General features: G+C 41.1%; 2 protein-coding genes and 1 long non-coding RNA gene across 5 annotated transcripts in view; 1 reads left to right on the top strand and 2 right to left on the bottom strand.

The window, feature by feature from the left end:
• Positions 1 to 2,629: 2,629 nt before the first annotated feature.
• Psmg1 (proteasome assembly chaperone 1) lies at positions 2,630 to 11,404 on the bottom strand. 2 transcript variants are annotated; one of them, XM_076868429.2, is made up of 7 exons: positions 11,216 to 11,404; positions 10,137 to 10,243; positions 9,156 to 9,307; positions 8,443 to 8,505; positions 5,464 to 5,662; positions 4,499 to 4,635; positions 2,630 to 2,872 (listed from the first exon to the last, which is right to left on the bottom strand). In XM_076868429.2, exons 1-7 carry the CDS (start codon positions 11,350 to 11,352, stop codon positions 2,798 to 2,800), a joined length of 870 nt encoding a protein of 289 aa, XP_076724544.1. In that variant the 5' UTR covers positions 11,353 to 11,404; the 3' UTR covers positions 2,630 to 2,797. The 2 variants fall into 2 exon arrangements, with proteins under 2 accessions (XP_076724544.1, XP_076724545.1); XM_076868430.2 differs by lacking the exon at positions 10,137 to 10,243 and having other exon boundaries at positions 11,216 to 11,293.
• A 189-nt stretch (positions 11,405 to 11,593) lies between these two features.
• LOC143408397 (uncharacterized) overlaps positions 11,594 to 19,777 on the top strand; it is a 51,134-nt gene continuing 42,950 nt past the window's right edge. Inside the window, exon 1 of the long non-coding RNA XR_013092482.1 lies at positions 11,594 to 11,693. This is a non-coding gene — a long non-coding RNA (uncharacterized LOC143408397). The remainder of the gene's footprint in view (positions 11,694 to 19,777) is intronic.
• Positions 12,059 to 19,777, bottom strand: part of Brwd1 (bromodomain and WD repeat domain containing 1) — a 120,724-nt gene continuing 113,005 nt past the window's right edge. For both annotated transcript variants that reach the window (XM_076868094.2, XM_076868092.2), the window contains one exon: positions 12,059 to 14,993. In XM_076868094.2, coding sequence (XP_076724209.2) covers positions 14,602 to 14,993 — 392 coding nt within the window. In that variant the 3' untranslated portion in view covers positions 12,059 to 14,601. The remainder of the gene's footprint in view (positions 14,994 to 19,777) is intronic.

Here is a 19,777-nt window from a genome sequence, read left to right as displayed (position 1 = left end):
TCGATGGACACAACACAATGCCTTTATTTTTATGTGGTGCTGAGGATCAAACCCGGGTCCTGCCTATGCCAGGCAAGTGCTCCACCACTGAGCCACAATCCCAGCCCTTATTGTGTGTATTCTTGATGGTTGCCCTTACGATTGGTATGAGATGAAATCTCAGTGTGGTTTTGATTTTAATTTCTCTAACTGCCAAAGATACTGAACCTTTTTTCTGGTAATCATTGGCCATTCGTATTTCTGGAGAAGCATCTCTTTTGTTCATTTTTCTGCTGAGAGCCATTGTCAAGTAGGAATGACGCCTGGCATTTTTGCCAGAGGGAATGGTTGAAAGGTGACCCTGCTCAGGGATTAGGGTGGCTCGGGATTAGGGAGGATCCTGCTGCCTCAGGCGCCCACTCCTTTGGAGTTCCCGTTGAGTTCTCCCGGGGTTCTGAGAGAATTGGCGTGCGGAGCCCGGTGGAGGCAGTGTGTTCCCGGGAAGTGTGTGTAGAGTGCCGGTGAGAGTTGGGGAATAAAGAGTTGCTGTTTGAACCTACAAGGCTTTGTGCCCAGCCAGACTGTGGCATTTGTCCATTTATTATTTTTTTTGAAGAGAAATAATTTCTTAATATTTATTTCTCAGTTTTCGGCGGACACAACATCTTTGTATGTGGTGCTGAGGATCGAACCCGGGCCGCACGCATGTCAGTTTTTTAATCGATAAAACCTCAGACCCTTCAGTTCTTGACAATATGCTCCTGGAGCCTGAGGTGGGCTACAGTTAGAGACATATGAAGTCCATGGTGTTAAGGATACTGTCTTTCACGCTCTTTTCTGTGGATTGGAAAAACTACCCAGCTGTTAACAAAGGCCATTTCTTTGGAAGTGGGTAAAATATGATAAAACTGGACAAAGGCAAGAAGAGCCAGCCAGAGAGAAAATACTGTGCCTAGTCAATCAAGGTCTATTTCTTACTCCCAGAAGGGGCTAGCAACGTATGCTCAATGCAGTTGCAGAATTGTGACAGCCCAGGGGTAGCTGTCCATCCTAGTCCCCTTCCCATCAGTGTGTGCTCCAGTGTGACCTGCCCCAGTCTCACGATGCCATACAAGGTATTTAGACAATAGGAAACTGGTCTTTTTCCTTTGTAGGTTTCTGAATCAACAGAAGCTGCATCTGAGCCTGATGCAGATGACCAGACCCTGGGCTGCAAGCCTCATGACCGGATGATACCTGGGCCACCCACCCGACCAGCACATTTTGCATGTGGGGGTGGCAGAGGTAGCGGAAAGCTACCATTAAAACCTTTTAATGGCACTGACCTACCATGTTTCCCATACCACACCTTTCATGGCACCTTCCCCTCCCCCCCAGCCTCTGGAGGGGACCATGTGACCTACTTTGCCTGTGGGGACTGCAGCAAGCAATGCAGATGCTTGAAAACAGCCCTTGCATGCTGCCTGGAGCCTGTGGCAGCCCCTATAAAAGAGTCTCCTGGGATTTTGGAGCAAGGGCCTGCCATCATCCATGGATTACTCTCCTTTTCAAGGAAAACTCTTGGCCTGCAAGTGGGCCATCATGAAAACTGAATTCATCACCCGGGCCACTGTGGCTCAGTGCTAGACTCTGCTGCTGGTGGGCCAAGCGCTTGGAGACAGCTGTAACCAGGACATCCTTGGTGACTGAAGTCCATGTGGCCTTGTGCATGCAGAGCCGCATCCCTGCTACCCTGGCCTGTGTTCACAACAGAAGCAGCTAGGGAAAGAAGCTGGTTGACACCACAGCTTGGCTTGTGGTCTTGTGAGGCAGTGTAGCTGCTTCAGGTTCACAAATAAATTCACATGCCTAATGTAACACGAAATGTGTTAGAGCCAGTGATGTTCAAAGACCAAGCCTGCAAAGAGCCCTGGGAAAGTCTGGGTGAAGAAGCAATCTGTCAAGCAATATTGAAGAGAGCACGCGTGAATTTGTTTCCTTTTGAATAAATGTGACTTCATTACCTTATCACCAATTTCGATCCACAAAACAAAACAAAAACAAAAACCCTAGATCTCATAAAATATCCAGAAAGTTTCCTTATTTTAAGAATCACCAGGGGCTGGGGCTGGGGCTCAGCGGTAGTACACTTGCCTGGCATGTGTGAAGCACTGGGTTGGAATTCTCAGCACCACATTTAAATAAATAAAGGTCTATTAATAACTAATATATACTTAAAAAAAAAATCACCAGCAGGCACTGTGGCACACTCCTATGATCCCAGCAGCTCAGGAGGCTGAGGCAGAAGGATGGCAAGTTTGAGGCCAGCCCCAGCAACTAAGTGAGGCCCTAAGCAACTTAGTGAGACCTGTCTTAAATATTTTTTTAATTTTAAAAAGGGCTGGGTATGTAACTCAGTGGTAAAGCTCCTCTGGCTTCAATCCCCAGTACCCGCCTCCCCCCGCAAATCGTCACCAACGATTCATCAACTTTCAGATTTTTTTGTACCTAACTATATGCTCATATTAGTAGAACCTGCTTTCTGCAGCTTTTCAAAACTCTGCCATTAAAGTTTCAAGTAAAACAATACTCCCACCTAGTGGATAAAGAAGAATGTCTATTTATTTCAGTTTTGAACTGTATCACCATAAAGAAGAAATTAAAACTATAATTAACTTTTTAAAGTTTATTCTGTTTCAACACCCTCAAAATACAGCACCCCCAGAGCAGCCCTCAAAGCAGTGCTCGCTGCTCCCCTGGAAGGAACGGATGCTTCTGGACCCTGGGGTGGGCTATAGATAGAGACAATGTGGGAGACATCACAGAACGATCTTTGGGATCACGTATAAATGTTACTCTGAATCTCATTTGTTGTCATCAATTTCTTCAGTATCTCTGTACCCTGTGGAATGTTCTGGAAGAAGAGAAAAAGATGTCAAGACAGCTTTTCAGTGAGAGCAACATGCACACCAGCCTGACGCTCTCGAGAAGTCGTGAGAAGGTGCTGCGCAGCAGAAGCAGTGCCTTCCAGCACCTCTCCCCAAGGGACAGTGCTCGAGAAGGCGAAAGCCTAGAGTCCTTCCCTGGCCCAGGCCTCGAAGCGTACCTGGCCTCTTCACCCCACCACTCTCCCTGTCCACCACAGCCCTCTGGCACCCAACCTGTCCTCTTCCCACACCCCACTGCTCCCCACTAAGGCCCATCCAGCTTTCACAGCCAACTGTGGGGCCACTTCTCCCAGAGCCCTGCCTGTGAGAGGCTTTCCCAGGACCCTGACCAGCACCCTCACGGCCGGGAGCGCCTCGGCTCTAACCCCTACAGCGGTGCCAGAGAGTGGGGGCTGTAGCTAACCCCTGTTAACAACTGGGAGTGGACAGCAGAAACCATGCACTAACTCAGGCGACCTCGTGGGTCGTTGGTAGGAGTACTCTTCACAGCGACCACCTGACCTTCCCAGGCTGGTATCTTCAAAGGAAGACAGGAAATGTTAAAAAGGTCTTTAAATTTCCCTTTCAGATTGTACTCCTCAATCCTATTTGACAGATGACTTACGCTGCTCAGAACAAATCCGAACATTTATGTTAAGCTCCTGTATGGGGAGCAGAGTCCCTAGCAGGGAACAGAACAGCCCCAGAGAACTGCTCTCTAAACAAGTGGGCCGAGCTGGTCACAAACCACAGCAGCCAGCACGAGGACCCGCACGCCCTTGGAAAGACACTAAACCCAGAAGAATTCAACCTGTCTGAGAACTTAACCTGACTCCACTAACTGGGAAGATGTGCTTGAAGTAGACCAAGTCAGGGCTCTGCATCTTGACTCTCCACCCATCAACAAGGGGTCACTGAGGGCTTCCTTCTACAGGCCAGGTATGTGGCAACCCAGGGACGCCAAAATGGAAAAACGTGCTCCCGTACCACAAGCTGCTGAGGAGGACACTAACTTAGGAGAGCTGAGACGGCCACTCCAGCATAACCTGCCGTTGAGTGGAGCCCTGATGGCTACTCCAGAACAAAACAGGCCACCAACGATGCTGGGACAACCCCTCTCCCTTGAAGTACTTCTTAAACTACACACTGTGGCTCTCCATAAATCTCTGAAGAGAACGCTGGGGAGGCCCGAAGCTGCCTGAAATGCTAGACAAATGCTGCTGTGTACGTGTTCTGATATGTATTTTTCCAGTAAATGAGCCCACCGACCTAAGGGGCGGGGGACAAAGGTTCATTAATAATTCTCACATCTTCACATATCCCATCCCCTCAAAATCAGGTGAATACAATTGATACTATACTTAAAATTACAACCTTCCAAATGAGTTACAGAAACTTCTCCAGCCCCAGGGACATGCAGGATGTAAGGGCAACGCTCTGGTCTATATATAAGAGCAAAATGCTCTTCAAGTTATAGAAGTAAATCCAGAAGAGAAGGCGGCCAGAGCGGGAAGCTGGTGTGGGAAGATAGGCTCTCCGAGTACTGCCCCGGGTCTGCACTGCCCCTACGCTCAGCTAGTGTGTCAGCTGGTGGTCAGGTGAGTGACACTTACCTTAGCCAGGCCTTTCAAGCTTCTGGAAGAAAGTATGGGCTTGAAAGCTTCCACAGTAATGAGGTCTAACGTCATCACCTCAGTGTAACACAAATACAGAATGGCAGGGATTTTCCACACCTGACAGTAACTGAGGACTATGAACAAAGGAAAACCACTAAGTTGTCTAGTATGTACTTTTAAAATTAACCACCATTAAATAATAAAGGCTGCTTTAAAAAGTCTTTGAATCAAGACATTTACTGCTCTACTAAATCAATTCTAATGAATATTTTCTTTCAAAAATCAACTTATTTTCCCTAATAATATTTTGCTTTTGCAAATATTATTTTTATTTTGCATTTCCTAAACATACTGCTCAATTTTAAGTAGTTAAAAGGTTGAAATTTCAGTCACTATAATAAACAAAGCAAGTTACATGTAACAAACAAACACCATGATGCACACTACTACCAAGTTAGGCCTCCTCACTCTAATAAACTTAACAAGGGGGAAAAAACATTTTTCCCTTATTCAATATACTTAACAAAGAACAATTAGTAACATACAGTAAAAGATACATTACTGAAAAATAAATTAAGATAGCAAAATATAATTACAATGATAAAAATATTAAGCAACACACATTAAAGTAACTATCAAACTTCACTTTCTATTTTGATAATTAAAATGTACTTTACCAAATTTTCATACAATTTACAACTAACATTGGCTTGCATTCTGAGTCGCCAAAGACCAAAAAGAATCTAAAGCTGAGGCAGAGCAATTAAGCCATCTGAGCTGCTCTCATAAGTGTGTCTAGAAAATTTTAAAACGCAAACCAAGTAAACTCACAAGTACAGACACTGAGGATTAATAGCAATATATTGATTTTGATCATCAAAAAATTAACCTCATAAAGATTTCTAATAGTGAAAATAATAATTAGCAGTAAGATTAAATGTAAATATGAATTTTGGTATCACCTGCGGCAGGAAGATCATGGATGATGTTCGGCTGTTCTAGCAGTGAGCAACAGGCAGTGTCCTTGAAATTCTGTGTTTTTAGTGCTTTCAGGAAAGGAGAAGGAAGGCTGCCAGTAGATTCTGAGGTTTTATAGTCAGTAACATGTCGACATGTGAGAATAGTTACCTGCATGTTCCTTCTTGGACAAGAGCCAAAAACCTGACACAAAATTGATTTAAAATTAAACAAGGGTAACTGCTCCGGCCTCTCCCAGCAGTGCGGGCGGCAGCTGCACGTCTGGCAGGGGCGCACTGCGCCCTGGGTAACAGAACAGGCTTCCCTGCACCAGCCTGGGTTTGCTCTCGGCACTCTGGTTGGCACTCCTCCTCATGGCACTTTCCTGTCCCTTAACTCAGGGCAGTATCACCTACTTAAGAGACCGATGGGTAGTAAACAACCATGAATGGACAATGCCGGAGCAGCTGCCACAGAACCACCACCTGAGAAGCCGGTCCCAAGAGGATATCCCACAGTCAGCCTGTCCCTCACCTACTCCCAATAACACCTGGAAAATGGCTCTTACTAAATTCACTTTTGAGTTACTAGAATTGGGGCGAGTTTCAAGGGCTCTAGAACTCAAAGTTCTCTTCCATAACTTGAAGAGAAGATCTAGTAGATCTACAAGAATCCTTCTACCTTCTAATAAAATCTATGGTGACACAAACAAAGCAAGCAACTATTTTTTAAAGAAAAGAGTACTTTTTATGTTACCATACTTCCTTAAAAATATTCTGTGGGGCTGGGGATATAGCTCAGTTGGTAGAGTGCTTGCTTTGCATGCACAAGGCCCTGGGTTCGATCCCTAGTACCACAAAAAATAATAATAATAAAAATATTCTGTGAAAAAAAAGCTATTTCCATTAGTAATAAAAGAACTGAAGATTTTATATTAAGTGTCATAATTCATACAACTAATTTCATTATATCACAACTTTGTAAATAAATGCAAAAAGAGTCAACACAATGTAAGTTTGTTTCAAGGTACATCCCGTTTAAGAAAAATAACATTATTCATAGGCCCAATTTATTTCCCTTCATAGAATACTTAAAAGTCTGAGTCTAAAATACTTAAGAACTGTTTGATTATCAGAACGATTTGACCAAAATAACAAAGTAACCCAAAGAATACCCCTAAGGAAAAAAAATTTGTTTTAGAAATGCATAATTTTTATATTTTTTCAAGTCTAGAATGTTCATTTGTCACCGTGTAAAAATTAAGTATTTTTGAAATAATAATCACCCTACATAATTAAAAAATATAAATAAAACACTAATTTCCTAATATTCTAAGCTCTGACCCTCTTACCCAAAGATACACATATGTACACTGAATATAAGATAGTTCACAGATCTTTTTAAACAACTTTTCTTCTAATAAAATGCATTTACTAACTTAAAGCAAAAGCTTCTCTAAGTATGCCAGCTGGTTTAAAGTAGAAAATGAAATTCTTATTTCTATTTAATTTTAACATCAGTGTTAAATACACTGAGATTTAAGCTGAGATGTTGCTAAGAATTTCACATAAGGACTGAAGGGCCTACTTTATTTACAAATACAGGTGAAAAAAAGAAATGATGAATGATGAGGATGAAGACATCCCACTGACCCTCATCTGGTCATTACACCTGTAATGAAATATCACAGTGCAGCCCATTAATAAGTACTATTTTGTGTCTATTAAAAATAAAAATAAGCTAGGTATGGTGATGCACCCCTGCAACCCCAGTTACTCAACAATCTAAGGCTAGAGGATGACAAGCTCAAGGCTAGCCTCGGCAACCTAGCAAAACCCCTAGCTCACTAGGGCTGGAGAGGTAACTCAGTGATAGGGAGCTCCTAGGTTCTTAAATTTAAAAAAAAAAAAAAAAAGAAGAAGAAGAAGAAGAAAAGAAAACTAACCACACGATAATAAACATTAAAAAAAAAAAAAGAGAGAGAGAGAGAGCTCCTAGGTTCAATTCTCAGTATCACACACATACACAACACACAAAATAAAGATACATGCTGTGTATGGCGGCGTATGCCTGTAATCCCAGCAGCATGGAGACTGAGGCATGAGGATCACGAGTTCAAAGTTAGCCTCAGCAACTCAGCGAGGCCCTAAGCAACTTAGCAATATTTTGTCTCTAAATGAAATATATAAAAGGGGTGGGGAGAGGCTGGGGTTGTGGCTCAGTGGTAGAGCGCTTGCCTGGCATGTGTGAGGCACTGGGTTGATTCTCAGCACATAAAAATAAATAAAGGTCTACCAACAACTAACAAAATATTTAAAAAGAAAGAAGTGGGGAGGTTGGGGATATGGCTCAGAGGTAAAGCACCCTTGGGTTCAATCCCTGGTACATAAAATAAATAAACAGATAAAGATATATATATGAAAAAAAAAATATACATATATATATATATTTTTTTGAGCATTCCTACATCCAAAAATCTAAAATCTGAAATGCTCAAAATCCAAAAACTTTTGAGCACCTACATAAAATAAGAGGAAAATTCTACACCAAGAACTTGTTTCATATTGAAAGTTATAAAAAACACTGTATAGTTATCTTCAGACTATGCATATAAGATGTATTTGAAACATTAGTAAATGTGTTTAGACCTGAATTCCCTCCCTTCTGTCCCAAACATTTTAGATAAGGGGTATTCAGACTATAAAACGTAATTGCCAAAAATTATGGTTTCCTCTAAAATTCCTAAATGAGTTCAACTCTTCACTCAAAAACTATGTGCACAATTTTCCAGCAAAATGAAGACAAATTTATTCACATCTAATGCTTAGAAAAATAGATGTCATATTTGAGCCTGGAGAGAGAGTTTTTTATTTGAGAAAATACACACAAAATCCTTTCCTGCGTAAGTTTAAATGAAAAGACACTGAACCTTAAAAAACATCAACTTCTGTAGTCTAAAAATTCACAGGTCTCATTTCTCTTACCTTTTCCAGCCACTGATACTGCTGATCTTCAGCAACATAGCAACTACATTGACAGACAAAGACCTGAAAAATAAAATTCAAAGTTTTTTTTCAAGATAAATAAATTTTATACATACCCAAACTGCCACCATATACACTGCTGTACTCTGGATGTGGAATGTCTGCGAAAGACCCATGTGTTTCCTAAAGTTTCTACATCTGCCAAAGTCTGCATCAGGTTGGCACTACTGTGAGGTGGTGGAAACCTGAAGAGAGGGGGGCCTAGTAGGAGGTCTTCAGGTCATGGGGGTAGCCTTGAAGGTGACACTTGGTCTTCCCCCTCTTCTCTTTTGCTTCCTGGTCATGAAATAAGCAGCTTTGCTAGGCCTGGTGCTCCTACCACGATGTACTGTACCCCAATCAGAGGTCTTGAAGGAATGTGTCTGTCTGATCATGTACTGGAACCTTCAAAACCCCTGCTGATAGATCTCACGTTTGTTACAGTGACAGAAAGAAAACACAAACACTTATCTTCCTGACTCTACTACTAGCCCATTTACTTCTCTAAAATTTAATAAGAGTTAAGCCATTACTGATAACTGGTATCAGAATAAAGAATGCACTTAGAGAGCAGTTCAGTGACATGTCTGTTAGATTCTGGGGTACACTAACAGCAAAGACTCTGTGATGCTTAAATAACTAACTTTTAAACATACAAGTTAAGTCCCACATACCAAGGGATTTGATTTTAGGTGATAAAACACACAAAAAGACTCTGAAGGGGACAGGTGTGTGGTGTCCATTGTTCTACACCATTCATTCCAGAGTTTAGCACAACCAACTTCTTCCCAGACGCCTGAATTCATAACAAACGATGACAGAAATGCTGTAAGAGAACAATTCACACAAGTTAGTGCTTAGCCCTGCATGCTGTATTCTCTATTCAATAAAAAGCTGAAATTACTCTAAAATTTCAGAGCTGAAAAAGTCCTCAAGATCATCTAATGCCACCACTCTGCAGGAGGCAGCCAGGGCTTCACAAAAGGCCACACTGAGTAAGACAAGACTACAGCCAGGAAGGGACAAGACAGGCTTACAGACAGACTCCCAGGGTAACACTCCCCTAAAAATGTGAAACCAGAACTTCATACATGTACTTACTATGCTCTGTAAGTCCCAGGGATACATTATATGGCAAGGGATCTTAATGGGGTTCCCAAATGTTCCCAATACCTGTAACTACCCTAAAATTATAAAGGTCTTTGTGTACAGGTCTTGTACAGACATTGTTCTAGATGAACTTTACACTTTTCTACCTTTTAACTCACCAAGTGAATCAACACAAAGACACTGGAACTTAATTGCTCAAAAGAGCTAGTGATCACTGTTATTTTTAGAGTTCTCATTATGTTTTCAAAAGCCTATTAACTCAAAAACATTTAAGTAAACCTGGCTACAACACACCAGAAACAGTTCCTTGAGCTTTAAGTTCCTGAAGACACAAATATTTCCTTTAAATCTTATTTTTTATTTCCATTTTTAGAAGATAGTACACATGAACAGGTGATGTATTTATCCCCTCTCAGAAACAATGTTACTCTACCAAGACTTTTCTCTTTTAAGTAACCAACCTTTGAAGTCTTTTAGACTGGAAAGAAGTAACTTTGTATTTTTTCTTTCAACAAAACCTCTAGTCTTCTGCATTTTTCACTTACCTACTGCATTATTTCCTATAGCAATTATAAACTTGGAACAAGGATATTTTTCTAGCAGAGAAACTTCCAGAGATGTTTTTGTCTGTCTTCGAAGAAGCCGCACCTCCCTAACACAAGAAACAAGATGAAACCAAAACAGCTTAAACACAGTCAGTATTCTACTTTGAAAAAACATTATATGTATGATTGAAGTGCCTTTACTAACCGGTAAAACTGACACTTGCATTCTATAAAGAATATAATTAGAATCCTAAAGAAAGAGCAGATTCAGGCACTGATAATCAACAAGACAAAACTACTGCAAGCAAGCTTCATGTCCATCTGACTCCCTGATCAATCTTAGCATCCCTAAAAGTGAAAAAACTGGGCAGTATGCAACAAGAAACAGAAAGTACCACAGCACCACTTCAAAGCACTCTCGCTAAAGAATGTGAATCTATCTGATCCAAGTTCCAAAATGAACATTCTTTTGCAGGAGATGCAGGTGATGAGCACACGTGTGAAATGCCTCCAGGAGGAGCAATCAGACAAATCCAGAGCTCTCTACAGGAGTAAAAGGGAAGGTGGACCGCTCCAAACGAAATGAGCCCTCTAAGTGTAAGGCGTGGACCTGGTCAGGAAACCGACGTACCCAAACCCACCGGAAAATCTCAGTCTGACCGAACTAGGTATATGAGCGATATGGAACACCACTACTAACTGCAGGCTATAAGAGACCTAAATCGTATTTTGAGACGCATTCTGCAGGGTGCAGGCCGTTCCCGGGCCGTGCTCCGGGGGCGGCAGGAGGCGAAGTCTCCGTGGGCGCTGAGCTGACCTGAGTGCGGGCCTCCTTCACGTTCTCCCATCTCCGTGTGGGGGATAATGGTTGAAAAGAGCGCGCATCTGCCACCCACGCAAGGCCGGCTGGAGCGTGGGAGGAGGGAAAGCCCCCGGGGCGCGCGCAGGCTCACCGGGCCGGGCAGCGGGCCGGGCAGCCGGGCGGGCACAGCGGACCGCGCCCCGCCGGCCCCTCGCGGCGCGGGCCAGCGCGCTCCCCACCCCCGCGCCGCCCGCGCCGCCCGCGCCGCCCGCCTCACCTCTTCCGCGCCAGCTGCCGCCGGACCTCCCGGTCCTCGGGGGTCTCCCTCCGTCCCGCCTCCTCCTCCTCCTCCTCCTCCTCCGTCCCGGCTCGGCACGGCGCCTTCACCACCTCTCCAAAGAAAGTGGCTGCCATGGCCTCCAAGGGACCGACCGCCCGCACAACCGCGGCGCCGCGGGACGGCGCACGCGCACCTCCGCGCGACCACGCCCCCCGCACTGCTCTACGCGTGAGCACACCCCTTGCGCGGCGGCGCCCCTCCCCGCTCAGCCACGCTTCGTACCGCCCGTGCACGTAGCCACGCCCCCTGTACCGCCCACGCGCACCACTTAGTACCCGTAGGCAGTGGAATCCCCGAGCGTTTTTCTTCCGCTGCCTTAGCCACGAGGGGAGACCGAGACTCTGGAGGACGGCGGGCTAGAGGGGCAGGAAGTGAGCCCGTCGGCGGAGCCCGCGGAGGGTCTCCGGTCACACAGGTAACGGTTCCGTCCTCTGCGGGAAGTGCTTCAGCAAGATCCTGGCCCGCATGCCTTTCCTTCCTCCAGGGCCTTCCCCTTCCCCTCCAGTAAGCGCGGTGGAGTGAAACCGCTTACTGAGCTCTGCTCCGCACCTGGTCGCCCCAGCGGGCAGGAAGAAATACAGTGCTTCGTGGTGTTGTAGAAATGGGACCTTTACTCTGGCTTAGGAATTCGCATTCAAAAGCTGATGATTGTCAAACCGACCTACAAAACATTTTATGAGAATGCAAAAATAGTTTTTAAAACTTGGCCACTTGTTGTTTTCATCTTAAATAGCCTTTCACTGTTAGGTATTGAATTGGTTCTTTATTAGCTTGTGCTGGAAGACAAAGCTCACAGAGCACTGTTCCAAGCGAGAGAAAAGGGGACAACTCTTGGCTGAGAATCCATTACTACAATGAAACGCAAAAGACAGATCCTGGATTTAGTTGTGTTGAAATGGATGTCACTGCCTGCATTTTGGAACCTTTTCAGTGAATAGTCACAATGGTAATACATTGGGGGAGTCTTTTGAGATTGGCCCAAAATATCTCCAAGTTTCCGGAGACATCTTAAGATGTGGGAAAACTAAAAGATCACTTACATAAAATGTCTACAGCAATTTTACACACCAAGGGGGAAATAAAATATGTGAACACTTAAGAGTAAACAGACCAAGCTGCTAGCTGTAAGCTTAGGAAACCTTGGGTATCATCTATGAGAAAGAATATACAAGATTACCAATATAACATTTTAAAACATGAGGACTCCTGCATTAGTCGGTCTAGTATAATGAGTGAGTTGCAGATAAAAAAAAAGGTTGTTTGGGCATCACTTTGTCTTAGTCCTTTTGTTAAGTAATTGTCATTTTACAAGTAAGATATTCAACCAGATTTTTCATCATTTGATATTACATTATGAAGAAATCTTTTCTGACAATCTGACTAAAGTTATTATGGAATAATGATAACACATTTGGCTATGATTTAAATTCTACATACATCTCAAAAAAGTTTTACAAGAATGTTAAGTTTCAAACAAATGCTTATTTCATGCAATTACAATAAACAGACCAAGCACTTATAAAAAAGGCAAATATGTTTAAATTAAATACTAAATTGGAAAAGGAATTCCATTATGAAAGGATGACCATACAATCTCAGATACTGACAAAAACCAGAGAAGATTACAAACTCAAAACTTAATTCTCACATTTGAATTGTTAAAAATTTTGCATAATAGTCTTCACTGAGACTTAAATATTTTCATTTTATGGCACTTTTTGAGGATATAATATACCAAATAAGAAATTTGAAATTAATGTAAATTTTGGACTGGGAAATAAGTTTTAACATTTCATTAAAGCTCAAAAGTTAAATCCCCATACACCTAAAAATAGCAGTTTATTAGGAATTCTTCCCTTTCTCACATATTTTAAATAAGATTTTAGAGCTCAGTATTTAAAATTAAAGTATACTAGAAAAAGAACAAAGGACACATTGTAGGTTAGAATATTCTGGCTTACACTGAAAAACCCAAAGCCTTTTTAAAAACAGACATGCAGCCACAGATTTCTCAAGTAATCTAAACACTTTGTCGATCTGTATAACCAAAAAAATAAAATAAGCATTAGTCTTAAAAATAGAAACTCCTAGATTTCTACATTTTACTTTTTTCAATTACACATGCAAATTATATACTGATATTCACAGATATTTTTAAATGAGAAAACAACCTGCTTTTCACAACTTATTTTTCCAATAACATCTAAGTTAAAAAGATTTGACAGTACATTCATTTAATCCAGTGATCAAATACCTATTAATAAATTAAGCCCCATTACAAATAAAATTTTTGTAGTACCATGATCAGATTTTCTAATCCTAGCAAAGGCCACAATGATATAAGCCAGACATGCTGCCATAAAAGTTTGGGATGAGATTGTAATAAGTTTTCCCATTGTTCAACTTCCAACTCTTAAGTTGATGAGGATAAAGGTGATATTTCACTCTATAATCTAAAAATATGACTGCTTTGATCTTAAAGCTCTACTTTTTATTTTCTGATTAAAACTAAGCCTGCCTCTTAATTTTTGCTGCTACATGAAACAAGGAAAAGTGATAGTCACTTCAGAGCTTTCATAGAAAAATATATATTCCCTGAATTAGTCATACCAAGTGGTCATCATTCATTATGAATCCCAAAGTTTTAAACAAAATAAGACATCAATGGATTTCCTCTATCTGCCTATTTCCAAGGCTGCTTCAGAACTCCAGCATTAAATCCCCTTCTGCAACTTTTGTTTTTGACTTTTGGATGTGAAATCTAGGAATTAGATCTAGTTGAAGTTTTTGCTTCACTCAAAAGACAAATAGGCTCACCAGCACTTTACTTTGAAAATGAACCTATATATTTTTCCAGTTTCAGTAATGACACCATAATTATGGTGGCCGGAATTTTTATATTCAAATGAAAAAAAAAATCTTAAAATTAGCATCAGGTTGAGGTGTTGAAAACTTTTTTTCCATCCTTCCTACATTATCCTGTCCACTTCCCATTTTCTTCCTTCAAGGAGTCAGGTTTTAAGGACCTTGTTCTCTGTAAAGGAGCCTCACTCTTTAGGCAGACCCATTGCCTTTTCTTTCCACCCCTCAAACTACAGACTCCACAATCTGCTTCCTCATCAGACCCCCCTGTATAATGTGTTAGTTCAAGGGCTGGCTGGAAGGAAACCTTCCTCCCACTCCGCCCACTGGAGTATGGCTTTTAGGAAATTCCTCAAAAGATGCCAAGAAGGGATTAGCTTTAGGGCTTAGAGCAGAATGCAACTGCCGGCTTCAGGGAGGCCCCTGCTTGTTTTCAGATACCACTTCTACATTCTCAGTCACTATTGTGCTTTTTCTTTCCAGGATCTGAACCGCCTAAAAAAAATCACTTTGCTATTAGTATCTTCTAGCTCTTTTTCACTTTCAGAATTTATGGTTGTATCATCCTCTTTATAAACATTCAGTAACTTTTTCTTAGCCGCAGCAGAAGCATTTCGATGGGGCAGTTTTCTGCTACTCTTCCTAATCCAGATATTTTCTGGTCCTGAAATCGTTTCCTTTAGATTACTCATTATCTTTATTTTATTTGCAGCAACAGTAGCACATCTGCGGGGAACTTTCTCAGGTACCATTTTTGCTTTCAGAGTTTCACTAGGCATTTGCACTGCATCCTTCTGATTATGCATACATGTTCGCATTTTTGTTTGGGGTTCTCTGTCTCTAGGAACAGATTCTGAAAAATGAGTGAAAGGTCATGTAAATGCAAAAATCTTGTAACACAAGATTTTACTACTACATTCCTCAACACTTACGTTCCTAAACAATGAATTTTAAGATTTCCAATTTTGACAAATAGAACTTTATATTTTCCTTCTCTGCATCTAAGGAGACTGTCAATACAATAGCAGATTTGCAAGAGGTTAATAATACCTTTAGCATCATAAAGCCACTCACATAAAAACCCTCTTTAAAATCCAGATTTAAAAAATAAGACCATGTGTTTAATTTTTTTTTTTTTTTGCTATCATTTCTAATTCTCCATTAAACTACTTTAAAATACTCAATAGAAATAATTTCCCTAGAACCTAAACAAGAAAAGCCGTCGTAACTATATATATGACAGCAACACATCAGCTCTGTGGTCAAGGTCCTTAAGGTTCTCCTTGCAGATCAGAATTTCCTCTACTCCAAAAATTGTTAAAATTGTAAATGGTGGATGAAAAAAATCTTAACACTAATTTTATGTAACTGAGGTGTGGCTTTAACCCTAGATTTTTCAAATATTGCAACATTTTACATAGCTGGAATTAAATCTTCAGTAATTCAAATATTTTCTGACCTAGATATGTTCCAGAAGGTTATGATAAAGATCCTAAAAATAATTACATATATAAAATTGCTTTAAGGAACTTACCAGTGCAGGGTGCTATGAAACCTCACCAAGTTTAAGGGACAGTGGAAGGCTTCCTTTTTGAGGAAATGCTATTATAAATGATCTAGAACTTGTGAAGGAATTGGCCATACCCCAAAAAAGCCAAGCTCCCTGGAGAGGGCAGCCCCTCACCCAGACCCCAGAGGTGTTCAGAGGGTGGCTGCAGATCGTATTTGCTACTCCACACATAGCAAACTGAGGTGAGCTCAAATCTTATTTTTGCTGGTGTCTCAAATTTTGATTTTTCATATTTTAAAAACAAGTCTAATATTTTTCTAGGGCATTAGTGTTCCTTTAGCATGTCTTATGTGAATCTGATATTAGCCTCTGAATTTTAGGCCTTATATGTTGGCAAGCTAGTGAAGTTTCCAGGCCTTGAGCAGTCAATAAGGACAGGCTTTAAATCACTGAAATAACACAACTATCTTACATCCACACAACTTCTGTAAGGCTCTACGGTATTTCTCTCTTTACTACTAAGTCTAGAAAATAAGAGCTGTTTGGTCAGGTAATATCAAGTAACACTATTATTCCGTACCAGTGAATACTACCTACCAACTTCCTTAGTTTTTCCTCTTATGGAGACGTTTGCCCTCATGTCAGCAAGCTGAAGAAAGGGCAGATGAGTACAGTAAAATCTTATGCTCTGAATTGCCATGTTCCCATAGCAAGCATTATGAGGAACTGGTCCTTTGCCCTTACAGCAAAAATGCTTCCATTTATTGTGTGTGAAATGGGTCTTACTAATGTGCTTTCTCTAAGACCCTGAGGAGTTCTCCCACATTGGGTTTAGAGATATTTCACTCACAGCAACCTTGAGACAGACAGACAGACAGACACACACACACACACACACACACACTCACTCACTCACTCATCCCTTTTACTCATGAAATGAATGGTTCTCATGCTTCTTCAGTGTAATTTCATTTTTAAAGACAGCATGTTTTGTTCAATGTAAGGCCCCAGGCACCTAAATAGCCTGTTAGCAGGTAGTGGACATTCTCTGAACAAGCATGCCCTTCTCACCACCTCCAGGTGGCTCAGCAGGAAAATAAAGTGCCGTGTTTTCAACCTTTGAGCAACTTTTAGAAATGTCTAGATTATGAACTGTTGTTATTCCAGTAAATCAACCCTATATTCAAAATGAATTCTTAATGTAAGCATCAGTTAAATGCTACAATGTAAACAGGCCATAAAAGGTTTAGAATATGTACAGCAAAATTAAGGTGAAATGTGTAGTTTAACAGGATAAAGATGTACTAATGTCACTCAACTACCTGCACCCATTTGCATGTTGACAACTGGCTTATTGGTTCATTCCCAACAATATATTCAGTCAAATAGCATAAAATCCTGTTTTTTAAAAAAAATTGGTACCAGGAATTGAACCCAAGGGCACTTAACCACTGAGCCACATCCCCAGACACTCCCACCCCTTTTTTAAACTTCAGAGACAGGGCCTCCCAAAGTTGCTTAGGGCCTCACTGAAGTGGGCTTTGAATTTGTGATCCTCCTGCCTCAGCTTCGTGAGCCTCTGGGATTGCAGATCTGCCCCACGCTCCCGACTTGCTTTCTTTTTTGATGTGTGATGAAGCATCTATACTGACAATTTAGGAACGTGATAAATGCTAATTACTTTAATGTTTATTTCATATCCACAAAAGTGAAAAATTTAGATTTCTTCAAGGAAAAGCTAAAATTAGTTTTTAAAAAATACTTGAAGGAAATTTGAACTTGAAATGAAAACTATGCCAAAGGGTATATACGGTATGAATTCTATTGTATAAACCAACTACAATTTGATAAGTTATAGCTCTAAAGACTGAGATGACAAAATGGGAGTTTCATGAAATAATAAAAACCTGAGACAGAAAAATAACCATGTGAGGAATTTTTCCCCGAAATATACTTGTGTTAATTCTATTACTGAGAATAAAGTGTTTTATTCTCCTTGAGAAAAATATTTTTAGAAATATACACAGAATAATGTAGGCTAAAGAGAAGTCACATTTGTATTAGGATACAAGCAATTTTTTTGTTTTGTTTTTTTGGTGATGGTGCTGGGGATTGAACCCAGAGCCTTGTACACGTGAGGCAAGCACTCTACCAACTGAGCTATATCCCCAGCCCAGGGTACAAGCTTAAAGACTTCTGAGGATGCTGCTTGAACACCCACCCCATTTGTAGCAGTGTCATCTGGCACAAGGCAGTACGACAGGTCCTGCTGCCTGTGTTTTCCTGTCAGTCCCACATCAGGACTATCTTGAGTGCCTGAGATCTTGCTGTTCTCCTAATCATGGCTTCCTGTCTGGGGAGGGCCAAAGCACAGTAGTACTGTGAACAGCGTCTGCAGAAGGATCTATGCTTTACCAGGACACTCCTTTCTAAGTGACAATGCTCAGCCTTGTGTTCTAAGATGGTCCTGTGTGAAATGGATATAAACCTGACAGTCTGATTCAAAACATTAACCTCTTAATTTCCACATTTTAAATATTTATGTTCCAATTATGTTTAATCAGATAAAATTGTTTTCATAAGCCCAACGTGAGTGTTCAAAAATTACTAAAGAAACATTTAAAACGTTTATTCGGAGTTTTGTTTTGGTTCGGTTTCTCTGTTACTGGAACCCAAGGATGAAACTGAACCCAAGGATGCTCAACCACTGAGCCACATCCCCAGGCCTTTTTATTATTTTGAGACAGAGACTCACAAGGTTGCTCAGGTTGGCCTTGAACTTGGCATCTTCCTTCCCCAGCCTCTCAAGTAGCTAGGATTACAGGTATGCACTGACATGCCCTGCCCGATCAGCATTTTCTAATTGGAGCATTTAAAACAAATTTGAGGGTGAAAAAGGGGGGGTTAAAAAAATGCCAGACTCAAAACTATACTCGCCTATTTCCAAATATACTTTTCCACAGCACTGACATTATCATAGCAAAACAATGGTAAACCTTTCAGTTCCAATCACGGTTTCCCCCAAGCCAGCCTTGTATCAGAACCAGCTGGAAGTGTGCCCTCTTCTTTGCCCTCTACTTGTAAAGCAATGAGATTACCCAAAACTCAAAGGCAAATAGCATTTACCAATGACCTTCATCCTTTCCATAACACAAGTTTCGAAAAGGATCCCGTAAACTCAAGTCTTTTAGAGAATGGTTGTGGAAGCAAGTTTTTTCAAATAATTTGTTTCCTAGGAGACGGTTTAATACTGCAATATTAACTTCTACAGTATCGCAGTGTCAGGTCCAGGCTCAGAAATAATTCTGTTAATCCGAATGTTCCTTACCAGTTTAGTCACTGTTAGCGTGCAATTCACTCAATGGGGGCATAGGTACCACACAACCTTCAACTTTACTCACCTCATCACGGATAATAGATAATTGGTCAACACTAGTCATGACTCCCATAAGATTTGTGGTGGTTACTGTAACTATCATCTAAATCCTTTAAACTTTATGTTCAGGTGCCTTATATTTACCTGCTTAACTTTCTAGAATATCTCAGTATTTCAAACTACATGTAGGCAGCAGAAACTATCAAAAAGTAAATAACTGTGTTCAGTCCACGTCACTTCCTAAAGCAAAGCAGCAGGGTTGCAAACAAGCCCACACCAAATTCCTCTCAAGCATGGTTCCTCACTCCCCTCAAGTTCCCTTGGCTGAAACCTACAATTTGCAGGTGTGTTTTATCTGCATTAACAAGACGAAATCACCCGTGGACAAAATTAGGGCACAACTGAGAACGAAAGGCAAACATAAGCTTCAGGGAAAATTGACTCACTATCTGCAGACCCACTTGGCTTGGAGAGGATTAAAGAAAAAAAATCTACCCGTTTTGTTACTATGACAGCTACATTTGTTATACTTTTTATCATTTTAGTCCTCAACTAAAAATTCAATGACTTTAGAATGAATTGCTTTAGATGGATTACTTTAGAACACTACAATCTTATGAGTGAAAAATTTAAGATTTGCTTTTTCAATAGGCTTTTATAATAAAATGGGTCAAATTCTGCAAGTGAAGCCAGGCACAGTGGCACACACCTGTAATCCCAGAGCCTGGGGAGGCTCAACTTGGAGGAACCC

Source organism: Callospermophilus lateralis, chromosome 10 (assembly GCF_048772815.1).
Source record: "Callospermophilus lateralis isolate mCalLat2 chromosome 10, mCalLat2.hap1, whole genome shotgun sequence".
NCBI classification, from domain to species: Eukaryota; Metazoa; Chordata; class Mammalia; order Rodentia; family Sciuridae; genus Callospermophilus; species Callospermophilus lateralis.
The sequence above is the reverse complement of the archived record's forward strand: the minus strand, read 5'-3'. Positions and strand labels throughout refer to the sequence as shown.